General features: G+C 52.7%; 9 protein-coding genes across 9 annotated transcripts; 3 read left to right on the top strand and 6 right to left on the bottom strand.

The window, feature by feature from the left end:
- Positions 1-95: 95 nt before the first annotated feature.
- NCS57_01231300 (HET domain-containing protein) lies at positions 96-2144 on the bottom strand (the record flags this gene model as incomplete). The annotated part of the gene is made up of 2 exons (XM_053061990.1): positions 96-1642; positions 1691-2144. The coding sequence occupies 2 exons, from the start codon at positions 2142-2144 to the stop codon at positions 96-98; spliced, it is 2001 nt and encodes a 666-aa protein (XP_052908518.1).
- Positions 2145-2542: 398 nt separating this feature from the next.
- On the bottom strand, positions 2543-4489 carry NCS57_01231200 (uncharacterized protein; the record flags this gene model as incomplete). Its single annotated transcript, XM_053061989.1, has 3 exons — positions 2543-3635; positions 3686-4169; positions 4222-4489. 3 exons carry the CDS (start codon positions 4487-4489, stop codon positions 2543-2545), a joined length of 1845 nt encoding a protein of 614 aa, XP_052908517.1.
- Positions 4490-6299: 1810 nt separating this feature from the next.
- Positions 6300-6765, top strand: NCS57_01231100 (VOC domain-containing protein; the record flags this gene model as incomplete). Its single annotated transcript, XM_053061988.1, has 2 exons — positions 6300-6592; positions 6642-6765. 2 exons carry the CDS (start codon positions 6300-6302, stop codon positions 6763-6765), a joined length of 417 nt encoding a protein of 138 aa, XP_052908516.1.
- A 125-nt stretch (positions 6766-6890) lies between these two features.
- On the bottom strand, positions 6891-7796 carry NCS57_01231000 (2EXR domain-containing protein; the record flags this gene model as incomplete). The annotated part of the gene is made up of 1 exon (XM_053061987.1): positions 6891-7796. One exon carries the CDS (start codon positions 7794-7796, stop codon positions 6891-6893), a length of 906 nt encoding a protein of 301 aa, XP_052908515.1.
- Positions 7797-8051: 255 nt separating this feature from the next.
- On the bottom strand, positions 8052-9293 carry NCS57_01230900 (uncharacterized protein; the record flags this gene model as incomplete). Its single annotated transcript, XM_053061986.1, has 1 exon — positions 8052-9293. Exon 1 carries the CDS (start codon positions 9261-9263, stop codon positions 8052-8054), a length of 1212 nt encoding a protein of 403 aa, XP_052908514.1. The 5' UTR covers positions 9264-9293.
- A 306-nt stretch (positions 9294-9599) lies between these two features.
- Positions 9600-10679, top strand: NCS57_01230800 (Metallophos domain-containing protein; the record flags this gene model as incomplete). The annotated part of the gene is made up of 3 exons (XM_053061985.1): positions 9600-9635; positions 9706-9743; positions 9812-10679. 3 exons carry the CDS (start codon positions 9600-9602, stop codon positions 10677-10679), a joined length of 942 nt encoding a protein of 313 aa, XP_052908513.1.
- Positions 10680-10895: 216 nt separating this feature from the next.
- Positions 10896-13720, bottom strand: NCS57_01230700 (uncharacterized protein; the record flags this gene model as incomplete). Its single annotated transcript, XM_053061984.1, has 5 exons — positions 10896-11368; positions 11420-11671; positions 12186-13049; positions 13103-13183; positions 13237-13720. The coding sequence occupies 5 exons, from the start codon at positions 13718-13720 to the stop codon at positions 10896-10898; spliced, it is 2154 nt and encodes a 717-aa protein (XP_052908512.1).
- Positions 13721-15856: 2136 nt separating this feature from the next.
- Positions 15857-17026, bottom strand: NCS57_01230600 (CTP-transf-like domain-containing protein; the record flags this gene model as incomplete). The annotated part of the gene is made up of 2 exons (XM_053061983.1): positions 16252-17026; positions 15857-16197 (listed from the first exon to the last, which is right to left on the bottom strand). Exons 1-2 carry the CDS (start codon positions 16934-16936, stop codon positions 15857-15859), a joined length of 1026 nt encoding a protein of 341 aa, XP_052908511.1. The 5' UTR covers positions 16937-17026.
- A 4506-nt stretch (positions 17027-21532) lies between these two features.
- NCS57_01230500 (uncharacterized protein) lies at positions 21533-24982 on the top strand (the record flags this gene model as incomplete). Its single annotated transcript, XM_053061982.1, has 2 exons — positions 21533-23739; positions 23785-24982. The coding sequence occupies 2 exons, from the start codon at positions 21533-21535 to the stop codon at positions 24980-24982; spliced, it is 3405 nt and encodes a 1134-aa protein (XP_052908510.1).
- Between the last annotated feature and the right edge of the window lie 34 nt (positions 24983-25016).

The following is a 25016-nucleotide window of genomic DNA, read 5'->3' as shown; positions in this document are numbered from 1 at the left end:
TTAGATGCCTATGGCTCCCTGCGATACCATAATGGATGACCTATGATTCTACTTGCTTTCCTAAACGCCGGGATGTTTGCAACACGACTTGATAACTAGACCAGGAGGATACGCGATGACCACTTCCTCTGAATGGGATATCCAACAAAAGACCCCAGCCGAACGTACTTTTTATATTCCACCAAGGTCTGATAGGCTGATTGCAACAGTCTGCGAGGCGGAGTTTCCATGTCACACGTCTCTACGATGATGAGACCTGAGCTTGGCCCAAGGTACAGAAACCAGACATCTACCAACTCAAGAGGACTATCATCATCTCGCCGTAGTCGGTGCTGAATGGGTATCGCGTCATCACTGTCTAGATAAGTTTTCATCGTCGTCGGCAAGTTCGTCCAAGGACTAAAGTTGTCATAACCGCCGTAGTAGCTCCCCGAAGTCGACAACCTGATCGTCTTGACACTTCGAAGGTATCCATTGATGAGCAGGCCTTCGCCCTTGATTTTAGCCTGGATGTATGTCGGGTCGGCGCCTTTGAGAAACATGATCTGTCCGTCTACAGATGCCCAAGACCATGACGGTGCACGACGCTTCCTCTGGCAGGTGTGGACTCGTATCCTGTCGACTGTGTGACCGCGGTGTTCCCACAAGAGTGACTCTGCAAGCTGGTCCATCCATACTCCGTAGAGGTAGTCTGTTGGTGAGCCGTGTTGTGCTATCTTTGCGAGTCCCGCTATGACTGGGAGCCTGTCGTTCGGATACGTGAGGCTGTTCTTACTGTATTCGGCCACGATAGACTTCCAGTTGGCTCGGATGTTGCTTGGTACATCGCTTTCTGAGACTTTGTGAGGAAGAGGTTCGCTTTCCATGAGGCCTTCTCGACACTGGCATGCTCGACATCTCCACAAAAGCTCCCCCTTTTCGTACGAAATGGATCTGACGCAGAGAAACGACTCCTGAAAGACCCATCCCCTCCGATGCAGCGGTTCATTCAAAGAATGAGGCTCTATAGCATTGTCACAGCGGCCGAGATAGACCATGTCTCGACCCTTCTTGTCTGCTGGAAACTCGTAGTATGAGCGGGAGAGGTTGTCTCGGTCACAGAGTAGCCCTTGATAGACATCATCGCATGAAGAAGCCGCTATCGTCAAGAAGGCGAAGCGGAATATGGTCCCCATTTGCTGCGCTTGCACTCCCCAGTCTTTGACAGCTTCTTCTTCTGAGCCTTGGATGATGCAGAGTGAGTCGATCCATACGTAGCGTACATTGAGGCGCCTGGCAATGATGATAGTGTCTTTGATAGTCTCTGAAAGCTTATCAAAGGGGATACATTGCTCCAGCTCAGATTTTTTGGACGGTGTTAGGGCAAAGAATGGCTTCCGTCCCCAGCAATAACTGAGAGCGATGTATCTCCCACGCTGGTTGGAAGCTGTAGTTATGAGCCGGGGAGGTTCAGAGCCGTCGGAGGGTCCAACGTCGATCAATCTAAGAGGTAGAGGTGACCTGTAATTTGATGGACAGGTTCCATAGTGGTTGAATAGACAATCCGAGATCCATTGCTTGGCCAGGTCGAAGCAAGCTGGGGACCCAGAATTGGTCTCGATCCTTCGGAACTTGACACGACATCTCCTGTCTTCAGGTCGTCCTAGTAAGAATGAGCATTTATGTATTTCCATAGCGACGAAGAACTTACCGCGTCTAGGGTCTGCGTATAAGACTATACGGCCTCGAGTAACCCAAGGCTTGGCATCTGGTGGACCGAGATGCGAAAGACCCGAAAAGTCAGGGGCCCAACCCAAGTCTTGTCGCTTTTTCTTACTGACGACTATCACGTCGATCTGCTGGACTGGTGTACTGAATGGGGGGTTGCAGTACAGGGCGATGACGGGGTCGTCCATCGCCAGTATCTTGGCCGCACGGTTCTTGAGGGACCACCATACCAGAAAGCATAGGTAGCATTCGTTTTCGTTTTGAGCTTTTGCTTCTTCTAGAGTTTGCTTTACGTCAATGTCCAAGACGTAGCCGCGGCCTGTAATGTCGCATAGTGAAGCGTTCCTGCATCCAGGACATGGCTTTGCGGAGGGGTTGCGTCGAAAGACTTGACCGTTCATAGCCGACGGCTTCAGTATGGCTGATGGTCCTTCCATGGTTGAAGAGTCTGTGGTATCAATTCATGAGCGAAGGAGTTGATCTCGCAGCATCCTTATCACTGTCAGTCTCGTATAGGTTCAAGTATTGGTGACCTCCGCTATGACACAGCGCACCATTACATTTGCGGACATGAAACAAGATGGACGGGTTCGTAAACGAGGCTGTGAAAAGAGGGGGCAGACTGCTCATGACTTGAACTCATGGTGGTCAGCACTGCCTCGCCTTCCACACTCGACTGGGTTTAGTGGGCAAGCCCATCTGCAGCCTCGACGGCTGAGCACCCGTAGCTTCACCGCAGAGTCGTGCTCTTATTTATGTGTCAAAAGTTAAAACAATATGTATTCAGTAATAATGATGTACTAGACATGTGGAATTTTAAACACTTTCTTGTACTTTAGTGGTGCCACTTCTTCCCACGTGTCCCCTGACGGCCAGGGGCGTACTCTTCAGGAACGGTTGGCCAGTGATCGACGCCATCTTGGATGACCATCATCATGCCTCCTACCATGTGGTTGTTGATATGGCAGTGCAGAAGCCAGGGGCCTGGGTTACTGGCGTGGTATCGGACTACCACCCAGGTCACGTCCTTCTCTGCGGGAAGGGAGGTGAAGGCGTCTCTCCGAGGGGGGTTTACGATGTTGAATTGATCGGGGATCTCCTTCATTGCCTCTTCGACTGAGCTCCATCTGAAGACGCCAGTTCCAGAGCCGATCTGGTACATCTTTGTGCCGTGCTTGTGGATGGGATGCGGCGGCTGGGGAACCATGGATGCGACAAAGACAAGGTCAACCCATTGGTTCAGCTTTGTTGAGATAGTCACATTGTTGTTGACGTAGGGCATCGGGTTGAACAGGGTAGGCTTCTGAACATCAAGCTCATCAGACATGAGCCGTGTATCGTTCAGCGCCCAGAGATACGTCGCGCCATCGATCTTCATGCTCAAGTTGAAAGTGACATCGGCAGTGGGCGAAATGGGGTCAGGTGGGAATGGATAAGCCTTATGCTGTTCGAAAAAGACAACTTCCTTAGACACGGGCAGACCGACGAGGTTGATGTATGCCTCAGCTTCTTGAGCTTCTCCATACCCGTCGACCGAGAGGATGCCGTGTCCCGTGATGAGCTGCGGCGCGCTGTTGGCGTTGAAGCGCATCTTGAAATCTCCCGACTTTTCAATCTTGACAAAAACCGAGTACCTGTCGCCGTTTGTGACAGTGATGGCCTGGACCTTTTGAGGCTCGATGTAGGAGCCGTCCATGGCGTAGACCCAGAGCTCGTGGCCGTCGATAGAGAAGACGCCGGTGACAAAGTTGATTGCGCCGACAATGTCAAAGGCTACCCACTTGGCTGATTTGTGGTGCTTGTTGGAGACCTTGATAACTTCGATTTGACCCTTGGTTTCTTTGCAGCCGGAAAAGGTTCCTGGGAGGAGGGCGCTTTCGTTGCCTCCACCTCCGCCGAGGGCCAAGAGAGCAGCAGCGGGGAGACAACTGGGAACAGTTAGTGATGGATCTTTAGCTTATAGTATCCATTTACTCACGCCTTATCAGTCATGGCACCGTTAGGTACGGCACCAAGATATGCCTTCTGCACCGGGTTGAGGTTGGCTTCCACTTCTTCCTTGGGAATACACTCCACCCTTCCCTTTCCGTTGAACAGGATCGAATCATAGCACGAGTCCTCAACACCAGCAGCAAGCGTCATATCCCACTTCTCATTCGAAGTGAGATGAACAAAGTCCGCGATGACAATCGGCTTGACACGCTTCTCAGCCTCTTCCAAGGCGCAGACAGTCTCGTAGTCATCCGAGATGAGGTGGAATGGGTTCGGATCATTCCGTCGAGGGTGGATAACAATGGGTCCGTAGAGACCATCTTCAATCTGGCCCTTGAAGTGAGAGTGATACCAGTAGCTGCCGTGCTGCGTTGCCTGGAACTTGTAGGTGAAGCTACATCCCGGCTCAATGGGAAGCTGTGTCACGCCAGGGACGCCATCCGACCAAGGGGTCCCCTTCATCTCGATGCCTAAACTTGGTCAGTGATGTTAATTATAGGTAAACGTTTACGAGGTGCATACCGTGATAGTGGATGGTGATGTTCTCTGGGGAGTAGTTGTGTACTCGCACGACAACCCAGTCGTCTTGGTCAATCTCTAGGACAGGACCGGGGGATTGGCCGTTGACGAGCAGCATCTTTCGGGAGAAGCCATCTGGAGCATAGTCCTCCCATGTTATCTTGAGATCAAACTCTTTGGTCTGCTTCCAGTGGCCACTGGCTGCTACAGAAGTGAAGAAGGAGTGGAGAAGCAGAGGGAGAAAGACGAGGTAAGAGATAAAGGACGCCATCTTGGCGATAGCTACCAGGCCAGAGTAGTTGCGTGAGAGGAGGTCTCAACCGTCGATCTGCGGGATGCTCGCCATGATATTATACTCACCGCACCCGTTGGACTCCCCGTCATTTCGTTCCATTCCATTGGGTCTGTCTCTCTGAGGGTTGCCAGGCGAACTTTTTTACGGCTTACATGGCGCCCAGTGTTGTTGGGCTGCGCCGCTCATGTAGCATCACCAAGGGATGGGAAAGGTGCGCGAGTGAGACCTTGCCATTTCGTATCAGAGAAGCCAATAGAGACAATCTCTCCTTGTCGCACAGGCGGTGTCTTGTTCTCTGCCGCCGTGGGGTCAGCACTAGACCATGAACCCCTTTGCAGCAATTCTGCGCGCGCATCTGGCGGGCGGCTATTGGATGTTGATGTGCTCTTGGCTGAGGTGAGCTGAGATTGACGTGTCTAGAGGCCCGAGTTGGGATGTAGATCACAATGGAGCAAGCGAGGGACAAGTTTACAGCTGAAAGACAAGCTGCAGCTGAAGGCTTGCCGTGTTGGGAAGCTCGCTTAAAACACCGAGGACGTGTTATCTTGGCGACTTTTTGGGTCCGGGGAATACGAAAATTGACGAGACATTGGCGGATAGGGCTGTGTTGGGTTGGGGAGGTCAGCAATTGGCTGTTGGATACGGTTCAGTTTGTCATACGTGATGGAGCTTATTTTATGCAGGCTTGGCATAAACCTAGAGTATTACCTCAGCCAGGGGAAACGTTATTTAGAGGGTTGACTCGGCCGAGCGAACAAACGGCTGTCAGCAGTGAGATGGGATCGACGTCAGATGACCGCATACTCGGGTTTACCATGGATAGAGACGAGATACGAGATGCGTAGATATACAGCAAGATGTTGGATCAACTGTTCAAGAGTGTTTATGAACGGCACTGCTCAATGCCCGGCACCCGATGATCCGAAGGGTCGCACTCCGAACGGCATGGTTAGGCTCAGTAGTCCAGACAATCTTACAAGGATACAGCCCCATCCTTGCCAAGTATCACCGTGAATCTGCATCCTCAGGGCTGAATCAGTCCAAAGCTTGGTCATTGCAGGATATTCATAGTCCTCCTTGTGTCAAGATGACAAACATTCTCTTCAACAGCATGAGGGAGAGGTCTCATCTCACCTCCTTGGCTTACAACATCAAACATGGTGCTTACTCCCCACGGCCTTGAACAAGCACCGCTTACCGCCCCTAATCAACCCCACGCTCCACTGTGTGATGTATCCCAGGTTATTTCACCTCTTCAAGGCGTGACTCATTCACGCGTCACCCAGTCGGAGCGAGTCTGTCGCGAACACACGTGCCCCGAACAGCGGTGGGCGGACTTCCCCTCATGTCCGGGTCGGATAGATAGCTTGACGGCGCGGACATTGACGGCATAAGATGAACGCCATGGCGGTGGTTCGAGGCCCGGATAGGCTGCGGCGTATCATACTGTGGACCAAAATGGACCAGACACAAGTGTTGCTCTCGTGTTAAATCCTTAACATAATAGGGAGGTTTAGCATCACGTCTACAATAACGCCTAAACATAATGCTCGTCGTTGTATCTGGCCCTTTTTGGCACGTCACCCCATTTTATTGAACGGCGGTCACTCACATGGTCTTATATTGGAGACAAGTATCACCGTGAATGCGTTGCTGTGGTTGAAATACTTAAGACCAGCCATGTCCCATCTCCAACTCGAAAACACTCTCCATTCACATCAATCAAACATACCAATTCACTAAACACTCCTACAAACTTCAATCAATCACTTCCACCACCGCAACCATGGCCATTGGACACATTGGACTCCCTGTCGGCGACCACTACGTCGAGATGCGCGACTTCTACAAGGCCATCCTCGCCCCTCTTGGCTACACGATAAAGATGGAGGCTGACTACGGTCACCCGTTCTGCGGCTTCGGCGTTGAGGGCGCTGGAATGGAGTTTTGGCTCGGTGGCGGGTGTAAGGGTGGTCTGCAAAAGTACGACGGCAAGCTTGAGGGCCGTGTCGCGCCTATTCATGTCGCTTTCAACGGAAAGAGTCGTGAGCATGTCGATGAGTGGTATGAGGCTGCCATGTAAGTTGAGATGCCTATCTGAGAATGAACGGTACTGATAATTGTGTAGCAAGGCTGGTGCTGTGGATAATGGCAAGCCGGGTCTTCGACCGGAGTACATGCCTGGCTACTACGGCGCCTTTGTCCTCGACCCTCTGGGCAACAACATCGAGGTTGTCCACTTGACATTCTAATTTTTGACACTGAGGCGTGAGTGTGTGGAGATGAGCGAGGAGTATGGAGTCGAGTTGATGAAATGGAGGCGTTGCTAGTTGTCGTGTCGATAAGATGTAAATGAACAAATTGTCTCAGACCCTTCCTATGAATCAAACGTCTGAATCTGAGGATTCTCATGAACTGTGGGAATGCCATCTCTCAGTAGCCACCATCCAATCACCTCTGGAGGATAGTGATCAGTGTCATGTTCACGGTCCTGCCATCCATCACCAGGCTCTGCCTCCTCCGCAAAGCCCTTTTCAATGTCCTCCTTGACCTCCTTCCACGTCACCATCATTGAGTTGAGTCCATTGTCGTGCCGGATGTCGTTGAGAAGCTGCACTCGGTCGGCGCCCCGATTCCTTGTGTTCTCCCACGGGATCTGTGTATTCTCCGGGAGCGTGACGAGGATGGCTTCATAGTTCTGTGCTTGATACGGTTCTCGTCCCCACATCATGCCGCCTTTATGCCGCAGCATCGGGAGGATGTAATTGACGGTCCGCATCCGCGGCATGTGGACATACAATGTCTCGATCGCCGCCCTCCAGTAGCGAGACGTTGTCGCGCCTTGCCGTGGGGTATCCCGAAAGAAGGCACGCCATTCAATACCAACGTTGAGGACCTGGTCCAACCCAGAGATGGTCATGCTCCCCAGGTTAGGTTTAAGTTGGAGCATATTGCGCTGGTTCCGGTCAAAGTAGAGCATGTCATGTTCCGTATTGAACCAGACACCAGGATCATTCCCATAGGGCGAGAGGAAGAAGCCCTTGCGCAACGCAACGGCGCGGGACTCCTTGCAAGTGGACAATGCCGCTGGGAGAGCGTGGCGGATGTGGAAGCGAAAGAACTTGGCCGGTCTCGATGCTGCTTCTTCCTGAGGGCGTCTTGAGACTCCTTTCACATGAAAGACTCGACGAGTGGGGAGACTAAACTCCCAGACGAGGTCTCGTAGCTCAGGTGGGAGGTCATTGAACTCGAGGTTTCGTGGAGCGTCCTTTTGACAAGACATGATTGTGCTTGAACGAGATTTAAGAGTCAATTGAGTAAAAAATAACTGGTTTAACAAATTTAACTCTATAGTTGATTGAGAGATCACACGCGCGTTATAAACTCGTCAACTCCAAGGCACCAACATTTCGCGATACCTTCGTTTCGAGTCTGCCTGAAAAGCCTCGTCATCCTCGTAACTATGGAAACAGGCAACTACCTGGCTAGTAAACTAACTCCAAATTGGTGGGTATATTAAAAAAGTAAGCAAAACCGTTCAGCTCCCGCCGCCATACTGAAACGGGCTGTCGGGCTGCGCCTCGTATATGTACAATGTGCTGTTGTGCTGGTCCGGCATTAGGTACAGCCTCAGCTTTCCGTCTTTTACGCTGACGTCCATTGGATTTTGTGTCAGTCTAACTCCTAGGGCGCTTTCTAGGTCTATGGGAACTTCGGCGAGTGGTGTCATTGTCGCGACATCTACGAGCGCGATGCCGCCTAGATTGTACCCGCCAATGGTGGCAACGCCAGAGCAGAGCATAATACTCTTGCCGTTGTAGAATCTGCTGTGGCCGAGCCACTTGCAGTCTTGGTAGTCGACAAAGTAACTCGGGTTTCGGACAACACGTTCTGGTTCGGGGCTGGCGTCGCAGCCCGTCTCAGCGCTCTTGAGGTCCCATGTTGAGGCATTGCGTCCTCCCCAGTTGAGAGCAGTAATGAGGTGGTCGCGGGTGTCGTGGACCACGCCTCCCAGATGGTCCGCATAGTTGAGTACCCTCTCTGGTACCAACGTGTTGGGATCTGTACGATAAACGTATGCCGTGCTGTTGGGGCGGTATTGGGCAATGGTTCCCCAGATATACTGGCCATCAAAGTCGATCCCTCCATTATGATATTCATCATCGCCTTCTTTCGTGATAGTGGCATCGGCAACAAGCTTTCCCTTTCCATTATAGACCATCAAATGGGCGAGGCCTTTTCCAGGTGTTCGGTCCGTCCCGTTGATGATCTTCCCATACTTCTCGGTAGGTTCGGTCCAATAACCTGAGCTGACCACGTAACGGTCATCGCCCAGGCGCACCATCCCTTCAGGTTCAAACGTGTCTCCCTCAAAGGTGATGTTGGCAATGCTCTTCCACACTGTGGATCGACCAAGCATCTGGAAAATATGAATGATTTGCTCTCCATCTGATGCCGCATGAGCCGGAGGTAGGGGGGTAGGTGCCAATGGCTCCTCCATGTGAAGGGAAATGTTCCTAGCCATGGCCAAGGCCGGGCAGACTGTAATTGCGTTTGAGAGCTTCATATCTGTGGAACCAAGATTGAATAGAAAATTTACAGGCGATGCAAGCATAAAGATAGTCAGGACGACGAGGAGCGGCGCCGTCACTTTAAGTGCCGTGCTGTCCCACCAGGACTCGCCCTTGGGAAGGGCATCCTCGTCCCTCATCCGGCGGCGATCAGCAGTTGGGTCCGCATCTTCGGGCATGCTTGAAGCCTTAGCTCGATGCGATTCGATGTGACGATTGCGTGGTTGAAGCTGATTGTGGAAGGTCGAGGGAGTGACCAAGGAGACGAGTGGGCCAACCCCATGGTTCGGCGCTGTCACGTGGTGCGGGGCCCCGATCTCCGATGTTCCGGCAGTCTTCCGGGATTCGAATCCAAAGACCCACCTTCCGGGGCCGTGGATGCCGGGGTGTGTCCGGGGTTGCTGTAAGTTCTGTATTATTGCTGGGGTGGCAGGATCTGGGCAGCATGATTCTTAGAGAAGTGTTGAAGCATGGTGAAGGTAATTGTGGCCGTATGCTGCATATACTTTCCAGTCATGCTTCGAGATGCGAGGAAGAAGTATCATAGAACGGTAACTGTGATGCCTCAACGATAGACATGAAATCAATCCTAATATATAAACAAATCATTGCTTCCCTTAGTTTACATTGTTTCTCTTCGTCTACATCTTCTCTCATCTGTAAGCATCGCAACAATGACACCCCAGATTATCTAGACACGATTTTTCATACTCTCTGACACTCATAGCACACTGCTGCCTGAGAACAGAAAGCCTGAAGAGACGGTCGATGTGGTTATTCACTGCGGTGATCTCACCCAACAGTCCAAGCTAAAGAAATTCCGAGCAGCCATCCGCCTCCTCAAGAGCATTGATGCTCCACTCAAACTGGTCATCGCCGGCAACCATGACTTTACCCTCGATACCCCCACGTTCAGGAGCAAGATTGAGAAAGTTCGGCCTTCTATCTATACGAAGCTCATAGAGCGAGAACATGGTGTTTTGGGGGAAGCAAGAAAGCTTCTTGACGAAGCAGCAAAGGAGGGTATCACGTTCCTCGATGAAGGCACTCACCACTTTACCCTAGCAAACGGAGCGCACTTGACAGTCTATGCAAGCCCATACACTCCGTCTATCAATGATTGGGGTTTTCAGTATGATCCTAGACAAGGTCATGAATGGCCTATTAAAAAGGACGTCGACATTGTCATGACTCACGGGCCCCCGTTGGGCATTTTCGACCTACAGGGCAGCCGAAGGATTGGATGTCCTCAATTATTCCAAGCAGTCGCAAATGCAAAGCCTCTAATGCACTGCTTCGGACACGTCCACAACAACTGGGGCGTAAGGTTGGTGCGATGGCGCGAAAAGATGCCCAATCCGCCATCACATTTCACAGCCATTAAGAATAAAGAGTCGGTCACAATCGAGACTCTCAAGGCGCTAAAGACTGCCAGGTTCGACACGATCGAGATGATCCTGAAAAAGTACGAAAGGGTGAAGAAGTGCGAAGTGGACGGCTATTACGAGACAAGACACTCTAGAGGTGCCAAACACCCTTTGGAGCGCGGTGCCCAGACACTCTGTGAATGCGGCTATTCAAGGCACAGAGAATGATCCTCTTCACTTTCCCTGGGTTGTTGAGCTTGATCTTCCCAAGTCCAAGGGCCCTTGCTACAGTTGCTTGCTTTAAAGGCTAGAAATGGATTGTCTATTGTTCTTCAATTCAATGCCCAGTAAGGCTCATAACAAAAACGAAATTAGACTAATGATTCGAATCAAATTCTCTTCAATATTAATCATGTGGTTGCTTCGGTGCTACTAGTCAATGTCTTACTTCTTGACCCGATCCATCGCTTCCAAAGCCATCCGGGAAACCTCTCGAGTCCTCTTTGGAAGACTTTCCATCTCTGCCAGACGAGCCCATTTCTCCCTCCAAGCTTTCCATTCGTCCCCCAAAGGGTCTTTCTCCTTAGCCAAAAGCCGACGTTCATGTTGGCTCCACTTGCTGTGTATGTCTTTAGCGTTGGGGTCAGCTCTCACGAGGCAAAACAGCTCAGGTGCCGCGTATATAAAGAGCTGAGCGGCTGCTTCGATGCATGTAGGATCAGTCTCGTGGTCCTTCTTTTCGAGATCCCTCATCGCGATGGATCCAGCCGTGTCGAGGGCTGCGCCGCATAAGGCGATCATCCTGTCGCCGGTTGAAGCGAGCCGAGCGGCGAATATGTTGGAACTTATCCACTCTCCTTGACGCCTTTCACGCTCTTTGCCGTCAGACTTTTCGATCAGGTATTGTGCCCCGTAGTCTATCCAGCTGTATCAGTTTGTATTTCCTTGAGGTATCAGTCTGTTCGTACGGTTATAGTCATCGGCCCAGCTGCTGGCCCAGTCTGTAAGCTCCCGCCAAAAGAAGCCATCGTCAAAGTCCATGAACCCTTCTCCTTCGCCAGTGGGTTCCTCCTCCCATGGCAAGGTGCGTATCTTCTGCAAGATTGAGATGATGGTGGGCTGGGCATCGACTAACCCGACAGCGGTCGTGATTAGAAGGGTCCAGAGCCCTCCTAGCCTCTGCTGCAGTTCGAGGGGTGTCGATGAGGTTGACGGGTATGCTGTCAACACTTGTGTCGCTTCCTCAACAGTTTGTTTTTCCCTCGATGCATGTTTTCAGGGTATCAATTTGGTCGTCCGAAATGCAATAGCCCTTTAGTTTTGGCGTAACTCTGGTGAAGAACTCTTCGGTCATCTTCGATAATGTTTGAGTCTTTCAAGACTACGATGATGATAAAGGATAGATTGATGAGTCGAACCAACAGCCAGTGACGTAACTTGATGATACTCGTTGGAGAGATGGAGAGATGGTTGCCTTGCAGATGCCCCGCGTGAAGGATCTTGGAGTATGAGGAAAGGATTGGCGCTCACCCGGACCTTGCCCAGTCACTCGATACTTTAGACAGAGATATTGTATTATTTCCATCATTTACTGTCCTTTAGCTATCCATCTCCCACTGTCACTATAAATGGCCCTTCGTCACAAAGAAGGACACCTGAAGCACACACATCACACACATCACACCCATAGAGAGGCACTTCATCCCTCTCAGTCAAAATCCCCAGCTCTATCACTCAAGTCCATATGCCCAATCATAGAAGTCAAGTCCTCAAGGTCAACAGCCGAGCCCGCAACAGTCGACCTCTCGGGCATCGCAGCAGAGTACGTGAACGAGTCATCGCCCTTGTAACTTGACGTCCCCTTCCTGGAAACGATATCGAATGCTTCCTTTCGAACTTTTTGCAGCACCCTGTCGACCATTATCTGTCTCTTTTGGATACCCATCTCGCCTTGGGACTTGAGCACGTCGGGGAAGCGCCAGTGCAGGTACAGGTTTCCGTGTGAGGGTCGATGTCCCACATTTGGGACGTGGTGAAGTGTGAAATAGTGATGGCACAGCTTGCAGGTCGGCTTGCTGCTGCCAATGTACATCCACTCGTTGAAGAAGAATCGCGGCTCTAGGAGACCCTTCTTGTCAAGATGATCGAGAAGCAGCACCTCGGTATGCACAATGGGCCGGAAATTGGGATCCTTCCAAACCCCCATGATGAGGTCGTCCAGTTTGAACTTCTGCAGGTCGCGTGCAAACGCCCTAAAGGTGTCAATCATCTTCTGCTTCCTAGTCATCCTCCCGACGATGCCGTCGGCAGTCTGGCTCTTGTTGCGAAAGGGCGCCTCCATCCGCTGACTCGACTCGATAAATGACACTTTGAACTTGTCAAATAGCCCAGGCCATCTGACCTTTGCAGCCAGAATGAACCGCACCGACTCGGAGTACGCAGTCGTGCGGTTGATCATGTGTTGTAGGTCAGACCAGCATTCTTGGCTTGGGACTCCAAACTTGCGGCCTTCTCGGGCTCGCTCTGCCATTATCTTGCCTTCTGATGAGCGGCAGAGCTGTTCAAGTAGCTTAATGGCCCTAGCGCCTAGATGCACAACTATCCGACAAGTTAGCGTTGTTAGCATGACGGAATACTTGAGCAAGGCTTACAGTGGTGCCTAGAGGTTGTTCTAGAGGTTTCAAAGTCGATAAATTTGAGGAGCTCCAACAGCTTAGTTGCAAGCCTCGTGTCTTCAGGGCAAATGTTAGAAGTTTCATGTAATTCAAGGTCATTAAGCACTCACCTTCGTCGTCGTTCGTGTCTAGGCAAGAGTCTCGACACTTGGTTGCCCTGTCGGATATTTGACGAAAGCAGTACTCAAGCCTTGGTCGATTGAACCATAGGACATCGGAAAGAAGTTCCCTCTTGAGGCTGGCGAGATCTTCATCGGGATCCCCAACTTTGCCAAGAAGCTCCCTCATGTACTCAGCCGTAGCCTCCAGCTCATCGGGAGTTCTCTGGTTGGAGGCGAACCAGTAGTGAGCAGCACCGTCCTTCTCTTCATCCTTCAAGACGCAGAACGAAGTGATGGTTGCCCCATAGTTGCCTTTCTGGCTGTCACAAACGTGTCCCAGCTTGTAGACAAAGGCTTGGAAAAGCTGCCGCGGATCCGTTGTGTCAATTGTTGCGTCAAAGTCCCCAGGCGGAGCTGCCTCCCTCTCGGTAAAGTTGAGGGCGTTGAGAAGAACGGCAGGTTCGTAGAACTTGTGAATGCCCGTGACAGTCATAGGGACGGTCTCTGGAGTAATTGTTAGCGGAGCTAAGCCCTTAATGCTTGGTAGGGTCTCTTGCCTGGTTCAAGAACAGCGGGAGACATTGTGAGAGTAGTAGTTGACAGTACGAGAGACTACGGTGCAATTCGATTGGTGGAGTTGATAGGAGGCTTGTAAATGGACAATTGAGATTGTTCATTCCCTCTTGGTACACCAAACATCTCTTCCTATTTATCTTGCACAACACTCAGCCCCAATGCCTCAACTCAACTTTCACAGCAAAGATTCAACCAATATCGCAAACCCGCAACGAACAATTTGGAAGCCATTGGAATGGGGGGCCGGCCGTCCACGTCACTCACCTACAGCAGCTGAGCCCATTTCCTCTGGGGGCCTTCCCACCAACTCATCAACCCAGCCCAATCACGCCCGCAGCCCCTCCCCCAGCAAGGCGACCAGGCTCTTGGGCATCGACCAACAATGGTCACTGTCTCTTACACTTACAGATTTGCGCTGCTGGAGATCCGCAATTGAGGCTTTTGCGATGTCCGAGCTAAGATAATCGCAAAGCCGGGCGAGCGAGGCCGACAAGTTTAAGACTTGGGAGGCAGACTTGGACTTGATGGACGATTGGGGGCCAAGAAATGGGCATAAAAGCCTGAGGCATTCCTCTCCTAGATGTGTTCTTTTATTATCGTTGTCAAGAAGCAATTGATCTACTCAGACACCGAGTCTCAATACAATTGCTCGTCCTCTGCTGTTCGTTTGGTGTTGGTCAGCATCAGTTTGCCAACTGTGAACCACCAGCTCAAACCGCCTCATTTGACAAGGCCACTCTTCATCTGAATGACACTGTAGTGAGCTTATTGGTTCGTTTCATCCGGTCTTTTGTTCGTCCCCGTTCACCCTCCCCGTGGAACTAATAGCGAATTCCCAGGTCACCAGCATTCGCCTGACCAAAATGACCTCGCTTTTCGATGACATTGACATACAGAGCCTCTCTACAGAGGGTATAGACTTTCTATTCTACCAACTCGCATTCATGCTGACATCTAGACAGAACTCAGGTCGATGGTCCCTGATCCCTCGAATGGAAATCTTACCTATCAGTATGCCCAGACTTGGAGTGGTCCCCTTCCTACTCATCAGCACGAGAACAACGCTCTGCAATCCACAGATTTCTATCCACACTTGGCGGGGAACTCTTCCTATGGTAGCCCCCAGCACGCCCTCGATGCCAGCCCCAGCCCATACGCCAACACCGCCGTCGCCGGATCCTTCGCAGCCACTCCCGGTTTCACGACTTAGTCAACAGACCAAGCTAGTACTATCGGCCTCGATATCCATTCAAATGGTTTGGCTGGTTCTCATGCGGGGAGTGTGTACAGGATGCAAAGCAACGGTTGGGAAAGCGGTCAATCTGGTGGCAATAGTTCGGACGATGATGGGACAGGTGAGTATATGACATTGAAAGCATTTGTTATTGTAAACCTGACTGACAAAGTGATAGACTCGGATTTCCAGTGGTGTTGTGATGAATGGCACAAGAAGGGTCGCGATCTGAAGCAAGTCTCCTCCCAGACCTTCACTTATCCAGGTAGTTGCTAACACGCGGCAGCCGGCACAACTGGAGGAAGCACGATCACAGGTTCCGATGCAAGTTTTACGAGGATTGCGGTGAGATATCAGCAGACAAGAGAGACCGCAACCGACACTACTGGTCTCACCACAAGAAATATGCGATAGCCGCCAATCTACCACCTGTGGAAGGAAAGTGTGAAGCTTGTGGGAAGAAGTACAGCAGGCAGGATCACGCCACGCGCCATCTCAAGAAGTCTTTGAAGTGCCGTAAGAAGCTAGGGCTCTGAGAGGACGTCCTGCCTTCTCACGGTGCGAGAAGCGTCTTGACTGGGCTCTGGTACTGGTTGGTTTCTTTGTGTGTGTTGGGTAATGAGTGTGTTTTTGGTACGATTTAGCAGTCTATCTTTCCTTTGTCTGCTCTACAGTCTCAGCTGGAGCTCCTAAGACACACGTATGTCCTTTCCGTTGCTGTGTTCTACAGTCTGATCAATCATCTCGTCTCTGAATTAGCGGGCTGTACCTCGCTCTCCCTTCCAAAGCTTCCGTCGTTGTCAGATTCTTCTCAATCTCTCACCACACAATCTGCTTCTCAACCTCATACCAATCCTTCACTGGCTTCTCCTCCACCTTTGGCTTTTCCTTTCCCATCGACTGCGCGAGCTGCGGTCGCTTAGCGATGTATTCAGCCAAGAACTTGGGGTTCAGCGCGATGCCCTTCAGAGCGTCTTCGAGTGAGTCCTTTGGCGACGTCTTGATGATCTGCCGGATCTTGGTCGAGCTGGGTGCGTCGTTGGGTCTCTGCTCGAGGTTGCAGGGGATGAATCGAACCACACCCTTCGGCTTGCGCATGCGACGGCAGATGGACACAGCGCCGATAGTTGCAAAGGCTCGGGTCAAAGCTTTCTCAATAGCTTGCAAATGATGTTAGCAGCGCTTCTTCTATCTAGCTTCAAAAGGGTACTTACCTTGTGCCGGCTGGCCTCTCATCTTGGCACGAATCTCTTGCTCGAGTCCACGTCGATCGTAGCTCACCTTCTCCCACATGGAGAATCCAGCAAGCTGGCGGAGGGTGCTTGGATAGCGAAAGTCTACAGGTCGGGAGAAGTCGCTCGTGATGGAATCGGGGCAATTCCAGTACTTGGGGTTGTATGTGCCTTCAGCGCTGATGGTATCTGGCCCTCCGAGAAGAATGAACTTGACGTCCAGGCGGTCCTTGCTGAACTCCTTGGACAGTCGGGGGCGGAAGTCGGCCCAGCTGGCTTCGGGTCGATCATAGACCCAGACCCAGTCCACTGGGATACCGTCGCCACGCCAGAGGTTGACGCGTTCCTTACGGGTGAGGATGAGTGGGTTCTCCTCTTGGCAGAGCTTGTCTTCCAGTCGATTTTCATCTGTCATGATGATGATGGCGCCGATGATGTGAAGGTCTTCACCCGCGTTCTCAAAGACGTAGCGTAGGAGGTTAAGGTGACCTTGATGAGGAGGATTGAATGACCCAGGGTACAGAAGGATTCGGTTGACGCCATGAGGGCGGACGATAGGGGGATTCTTGGCAGATCCATTGTTGAAGGGGCGGTTAGAGGACTTTGAGGCGTCTTCGCCCTTGAAGTGGACGCGTTCGGCGTAGTCGCCAAGTCGTGGGAGTGTCATTGATGCCGTCGACTCTCGAGTGTTGATTGTGATGAAGGAAAGGAAGAAAGGAAGAAGAAGTGCGGGACGTGATGTTTTTATTTTGGTGCCTAGGGGCTTGTAGTGAATGCGCGTGAGTGAATGAGCTGCCAGCTGAGGGGGGCAAACGGAAGTGAATGATCGATGCACCACATGGAGCCGTGCATTCACTTCGTCTGCCCTAGCTGGTCATTTTTACCCTGTTCCAGCAATAAATCCTATTATGATATGGTACGTTTGTTTCCAAGATGAAATGGTGTTCAGCATATTTGACAAGGAAATGCCCGAAGCACAACCAAGAGTATGAGAAGAAGAAGCAGGCCTTTCAATGAGCGTACTGGGCGTTTCTTGAAAGATTGAGTGGCCAGAGCGATTTCCCAGGGCTTGTTCGCCGTGGTTTCAGTGGGCGCTCAATGGTCCGAAGGCTTCGAGAATATGAAGATGATACTCTCATGCTGTTGTAGAACGCTTCCCAGGAACAACCAGACTTGGGCCCAAAGACGGATCTCGTCATTCCGTAGGCTTCACCTGAAGAAGCAAATATGTTTCCATGACGATATGGTAGTGTGCGTATATATATCTCTGCGCTGTTATCGTGGATGGACTCAAGGATTGATCCAGCATCCATTCCCACTCCTCTTTCTCGTTGGGGCGGTATCAAAGTCCAAATATATATAGGACGCCTCTGATTTTCTGAGTGTTGAAGGGTTGTTGGATTGCAAGACGATATATCTGTGTCGATCTTGATAGGCCAATCATGTCCGACTCCCCACGGGGGTGGACGGTCGTGAATCGATATATATAGGTTCTCCAAGGTCCAGAGACGACCGGTCTTCGATGCTGAAAAGGACTTGTTGTTCCCACTATTGCCATCCAAGCATCGCGTATATAATGTCGTGTTCGCATGTCGATCACACGCTATCAAGCCATGGCTTGGATCAAGTCAGCTCCATGGTCGCGGACTGTGGTGCAATGTTGCCCTCATCCTTTCGTCGGGAATTACCTCCCAGAATTGTTAATTCTCGGTTCCAGCGTACCGAACACCCGGCATGCGGTCGGCTTCCTGGAGATCTCCTTCCAAGTTATTGGAGACTATAAACAGATCTCCGGCAAGATCAACTGGTTTAGTAGGCGCCCAGGGCCTATTTGACCGAAGTTCGTAGGGCACTTGGGCCCTCCAACGTCTGGGTGAACTGTTTCAATCCGTCCTTTTCTCGGCCAATCTTAGCGTGTCTCTGTTTGCCTACTGCTGTGTACTCACTCTGTTTATATAGTACCCAGAATCAGCTGGGACGTCGTCGATTAGCCGACGTCAGCATACTGTTGAGCACTTGCCCCCCCGACTGGACGAGATCCAGTTTGTGCCGTGGTTCAAACTCGACATCTTGGGGGAAGTCCAGTTGACCCAAGGGCGGAAGGGAGGTCGCGCCACAGCTTTACAACCGGACTTGAGTTGTGCTGGCTCTGTGTCCTGGCGAGGGGACGGTCATCTGCCAATCCGTCCGCCTCTTCCTGAGCAAGGGAAGTCTGGGCTGTTCGAATCTGGAGAAGGCTCCCTCGTGGTCTCCCGGTTGACTTAGGCTTAAAAGCTGTAAACCTTGGTGTCTCCGCTGGCGATAAGCAATAAGATGTTAATAGCCGCCTAAGTACCGATAAATTGTTCAGATAGTACAGATAGTGATGGAGAATGTGACATACATGTGTTTTTATCCGAGGTCTCTGTTGACCACGGGACCCAGCCGACCCAGCTCGTTTAAAACGGGGTCAGACTAGGTGCTAGATGGAACGCTATATAGAAGTGACCAAATAGTCTCACTGATTACTGAAGTTGGTGAGCAATCGCTTCGGCCATTCTAGGTGAATCTTGAGACTCTGCTCACCTCTGATCTGGGCCGTCACCCATGAGACATCCCTGCTGGAAGCTCAACTTCTGACGGTCTGCCCATGAAGTAACCGCTCAGGTAACACCGACATATATTTATATATAATTGGTGAAAAGAATGCTCAAGAGACCAGTTCAGAATGCCCGAGTTCACTGGGTTCTTATACTTTGCGCGGAGGGCCTTGTTTGCTATAGGGTAGACAGATGTTGCTTACACTCGCAATCAAACACACAACCAAGACAAGAAAGGCAATTGCTTGTATGATCACGGATACGAATACACATTGCCAAGCCAAGGTCCAGGTGAAATCATGCTCCTTAGAACAAATAGAAGGCAAAGCGAAACATAGTTCCCGATGTTATTTGCCATGAAACCTCCAGAGCTCCACGCGCATAAACACCGTAATTCATCCTTGCTGCAGCATAAATCAGATAATGAAAGACAAATCTTGCAATACCCAACTTCATGCATCAATCAATGGACTTATACGAAAGGATTCACAAACCCCTGCCGGTACTTGGTGAGACGGCGCCCTACGATCCATGGATGGGTTCGGTTCATCGATTGGCAAGGCAAGGCCCCGTCTTTTGTTAGCCACCACCACCATCCAACAACGGATGGAAGCCACAGGCACCCGCTGATCGAGGTGCAGTGATTGGCGCACGCCATGAATCCACTGCATGGCAAAGATACTGTACCTACAATGAAGCGGATAGACGCAGAGTGAGGTTTAAGGGATGTTGCAGTTGTCGCAAACAATCAATCAATGTGCATGGATAGCCGAGATGGCTGGGACAGCCACAGACCTGATCCTGATCTAGGCGGTGAAAAAGAAAACAAGACGAATGGTTTCTGGGCTCGGCTCATTTCGCTGTGCCCATTTATGGAAACAGGCCAGGGGCGGGATACCGACATGCCAGCACTCAGCCAAAAAGGATATGGGGTAACGTCACTCCAAGTCATGGCAGAGATAACATGACAGGGTTAGCTAGCGAGCGATCCGCGAACGGGACTTTTCCCCGACCGGGAGGGAGGACGTAGCGTTAGATCTATCATTGTCATTAGACCATTGAGATGGGATCGTGAATACCGATGGCTATGTATTGGCATCATCGTGAAGAAGCCGGGAATACCAACGGCCATGACGAGGCCGCACAAAGTCTCGTCTCGGGAATGCGAGGGGAAACAGAAGTTTGGTTTGGCGGTGGGACACATGACCCTTGCGCTGGAGGGCATTTCGCTTGCCTCTTATTCGTCGGCATGACGAGGTCGACGGCAGACAAGGCGTTGAGCTGGGCCCATTTTAGCTCCGAAGCCTTTTGGAGTTTTTCTGGTCTCATGGGGTCACCGTCACCCACCTCACCATGATGAGGTTTTGCAGCCATCAAAGAGTGAAAGAGAGTCGTATCCTCGACCGACGGCCCTTCCTGTCTCACCGCGGGATCGGCGACGGGGCTGCTGCGCTTGCATGGCCCTGGCCTTTGAGTGACGCGATGACCCGAGAGCTGGAAAGACGAGAGCTCTGGACCTTGTCGCACTCGGGCAGCTCAAGCTTGAGCTCCAGCGCGTCAGCAGCCAGCGAGCGTGTCCATCGGCTGCAGCCGTCCTCGGCTCGGGCGAGTCTCGTCGAGGGCGGTGATGCGATGCTGCTTCTCCTGCCGGTGCTATTGCTCCGTCAATAAGTGCCGCTGAATCAAGGTCCCCAGTTCAAGCAGGTAGACCGTGTTTCTCTCCAGCCATCCATCCCTCCATCGACAACCTCCAACCAGCCATGCAACAAACGCATCGGCAGGGTCTTTGCTCATCGTGTGTGTGTCACTCGCCCATCCATGTCTCACTGCCCACTTAGCGCCCACCGCTCCCCTCCCCTGGTCCTGCCCCATGCCCACCGATCCCTGTCTATCCCTGTCCATCCCGGCGACGGGTCCTGGCTCTGCGCGCCCATGCCATCACGAGTTAGACTGGCCTGGCACACACACACACGCACACACACGGTATTCGTACAGTACAGGTATCGCCCGTCTGTCTGTACAGACCCGGCACAGGCGCAACGACAAGACGATCCATTGGGCGGATGAGCTGCTTGGTTGGGGTCACGCTCCGGCCAACGCACATCTTGTTCTTGGAGGTGGTGTTTTCCGATCGCGTGTGCGGTTTGTCGCAGGCAGTTGAAGACCTGGAGATTCTGCCTCCTGCAAAGAACAGGCAGGCACAAATCGGTTTCGAGATTTCCCCCAATCGTCGTCAGTATCACGTTGTTTACTGGACTGCTCTGCTCGACCTGGCACGTGTCGCCGTGGTTCCCCTGCGTTGTTTCGGCGCGCTCTGAATCCATCCTTTGCTCTCTCCAAGTTCAGTTCTCGATCTTGGCCAGCCCAGCTGTTTGCGCTCCCCGCGCTGCTGCACCTGCTACCATCCATCTCCTGCATTTCGCGCTGTCCCGCCCTCTCGAGGCAAGGTGGATGTGCTTGATCAAGACTGACAGACGGCTTGGGGAATAGCTTCCCCAGCAGGCCACTCAAGTCAGTAGGCGCCAGCCATCTCGTTGGTGCAGCCTACAGCTTCAAACCTCACAGAGTGGGCACCTTTTTTTTTGTGTATTTTTTTTCTTTCCTTCTCTGGGGCGTGGGAGATTTTCCGGGGTGGGCATTGGGTGGGAACCTGAAGGGAATTTTGGAGCTAAAAAATTGGCGCCATGGATCCACGGCATCCGCCCAAGCTTCCCTTTTCGCCGTCGCCATACGCTCGTTCTCCTTTCCGTTCCGCTCCTCCAACAACACCATCATCAGCATCCTCCGTCACCGGCGTCATCGCGACTTCCTCTGCTGCAAGCGCCTCGGCCAGCGCATCAGCCGCAGCTGCCCTCTCCGCACCCGCTTCGACATCGGCTTCCTCGTCCGAGCCTTCGTTTGTCCTCGCGCACGCGTCGTCGCATCCTTCTCATGCCCATGCCCAGAGTCTGAGCCCCGGCCAGAGCCCTGCGTATGCCGCCCATAACCAGTTTCAGCGACGACCCTCGGACACGCCCTTCCATTCATCATCGGCCCGCCACTTTCAAGATCCTGCTGCCGCCCCTCGCGTCCAGGGCTCATCGTCGCTTCCATCTCTTAGAAACCTAAATCGCGCCATGCCGCCTCCAAACTCGCCTCCTCAACCCGGTGCGAAGCAGCAGCAGCCGCCGCCCCCGGCGCACACCATGATGGGTTACGGTCCCCCTCCGCCGAGAGCACCTCCCGTCAGCGTCGGGCCTCCTACGTCTTTCCCCCATAGTCGAGAGCTTCCTGCCTTGAATCCAATTGCGAGAACTGGCAGCAGCAACAGCTCCATGTCGATATCGGCCATGTTGGGCGGGCCGCCCATGCGCGACTCGCAACCTCCACCACCATCACATTATCCTCCACACTCAACAGCACCTGGCTCCGCTCCGGGTTTTGCGCCTGCTGTACATGCATCACCGCGGATGCACTCTGCCGCATCCGATTATCCTCCCTTTCGTCGACCTCAAACCCCCGACCACCAGCGGCCGTACGATCATCGAAACTCACCGCCCGGTCATTATTCTACACCCGAACTTCAGCGCTACGGCACCCCGTCTGCCTACAACTCAAGACACCCTACTGGCTCGGCCGACCACGCGAGAGAAGCTAATAGACTACCTCCTGCACCTCCTCCAAGACCGAGCAGTCAGCCCAAGGCATATCCAGGGATGCCACCTCGGCCCATGGAAATGGGTAGGGCTCCAGGACCAGAGGAAGCTTATGGAAGGCGAGAAGAAATGGCAAGGCCCCCGCCGGGCATGGAATACAATCCAGAGAGGGCTGGCCTGCGTCCTTATCCCTTTGACGATCGATATAGAGCAGAGCGCGAACGGCAAGGCGAAGCAGAACAGCGCGAAAGGGAGAGAAGGGAGCGCGCGTATTCTGGAAGCGACTCGGGTCGACACCCAATGCACCCTGGTGACTACGCACATAGGGAGCCTCCCAGGAACCCGCTACCGTATGGCCGACCACCTGAGCGCGACCCTAGAGATGGACGCGACCCACGAGAGAGAGATCCTCGCGATCCTCAAGCCAGGGACCCGAGAGACATGCGAGAACGTGATCCACGAGAAGCCCACTGGCCCCGTCCAGGCCCCGACCCGAGCTATCGCGCCCCTATGGAGCATCAACGCCCGCACCCCGATTATCCCCCTTCCACGGCGCCGTACCCGGGTCACGGCCCCGCCTACCAGGCTGCGCCCCCGGACCGATACCCCCCGGCCTCGCATCCGCCTCCTGCTCCGAATGCGCCCACAGGCCCCCCGCAGCCTTATGACTCCCCCGACCGAGCCCGAATGAACCTGTTGCATCAACAGCAACAACCACCCCCTCCACACCGACGACCTGGTGAAGAGGGACCGCCGCCTCCAACGATCGCTTATAACGGAACTCACGGCCCGGGCCCATTCGAGTCGCCTCGGCACCGGAATAGCGACGACGCGTCTGCTCCGAACGGTCAACGTAATTTGCTGGCTATTCAAGAAATGAATCGCAAAGGCAGGATATCGCCGCTCCCGCAAGCTGTGCAGGGCGCACAATTGCAGCAGCCAGGCCCAACAGGCGAACCAGGAATTAAGAGCGAATTTGGTCGAATGTTTGCTGGTATTGGTAATGGAGTCATGGGCGTGTCAAGTCCCATCATATCTGCTGCCATGCCGTTTACAAATGCCAGCCTGGCCAAGCGGGAGGACTCCGAGAACCTGACCCCAGAATCGGGTCCAGATGCAGGAGGCAAGGGCACCAAAGGCCGTAGGAGAAAGCTCAAGGAGGAGGATGGTAAAGGCGATGATGACAGCTCTGGGCGACTCACCCCAGCAAACCGGGCCAAGCGACCCAAAACGCACCAACATCATCACCATCACCAGTAAGTTTCCAGATCACTTGTCCAGGATGTTTGCTAACTTTACAGTCATCCGCATCACCATCACCACCACGTCGATCCCGCGCAACCCGGTGGCGCTACTCCATTTAAGAACATGAAAGGGGTCGTTGGCGCAACGGATAAGGGCCTCCCCATCCCGCACCATCATCATGCTCCTCGACCGATGCATACCCACCAGCCAGTGAAGCAGCCCGTGCAGAACGCCGCTCCGGTCATACCCCCCAAGCCGAAGACCATTGTATCGTCGAAAGCGGTATTGGAATCTGTCTCGAGTCGACCGCGAAACCACCTGGGAGACTTTATATACGAACCGGGCTTGAAGGCAGGAAAACTCATTTCCCACGGCCCCTCCCAGCGGGCCTTTGCTTCAAACCCGAAGCCTCTGCCCTGGGATATGATCAAGGACAAGGAGAACTGTATCTTGACGGTCAAGGTTGCGCGCATCCATTTGTCGTCCATCTCGAGGGAGGAAATAACGTCCCGGGGGTATCTTTGGGGTACGGACGTGTACACTGATGACTCGGACGTGGTTGCAGCGTGCATTCACAGCGGATGGATCAAGGGTGAATGGAACGAGGACGTCGACAGTTCATTTTTGGAATTGGATCAGGGAACTGGCGATAAACGACGTAAGAAGACCGCCAATTCGTCGATTGACCTGGAATCGGAAGGCCTCATCACAGCACCACCACCTGGTGGCCCGATGGCGGTACCAGCACGACGCGACCTTCATGTCAACGTCTTAATCCTGCCTCGCCTAGTCAAGTACGCTGCTTCTACACGGTACGGAATTTCGAGCCGAGAATTTGGTGGAGACTACGCTCATCGCCATGCGGTTCATGACGGCATCAGCTACATGATCAAGAGCATCCGATGGGTAGAGAATGGGGCACAGCCACAGTCACGACTTCGAGGAAAGGCTCGCCGGGAACGCATGCGAAAGGCCATGTGGGAGGTCAAGGGGGGCCATAATAATGCCAACGGGATCGATCGCGAGCAAGAGAAGGAGCAAATGGGGCGACTACGAGGCGAGATCTCGGCCACTTGGAGGAAGAAGGAAACGGAACAAAAGGAGCAAAAGGACAAGGACAAAAACCCCGACGCGGACGACAATGGGAACCAGGCCAACGACAGAGAAGCCAGCAAACCAGAGTCAAAGGAGCAGGACAAGGACGTCGAAATGCAGGATACTGAGCCGGCGAAGGAGGCGCAGACGGAACAATGATCTTGTTGCGATGCTATCACTTGGGCTGTCACTT

This window comes from Fusarium keratoplasticum, chromosome 10 (assembly GCF_025433545.1).
Source record: "Fusarium keratoplasticum isolate Fu6.1 chromosome 10, whole genome shotgun sequence".
NCBI lineage: Eukaryota > Fungi > Ascomycota > Sordariomycetes > Hypocreales > Nectriaceae > Fusarium > Fusarium keratoplasticum.
This window is presented reverse-complemented; position numbering and strand designations above follow the sequence as displayed.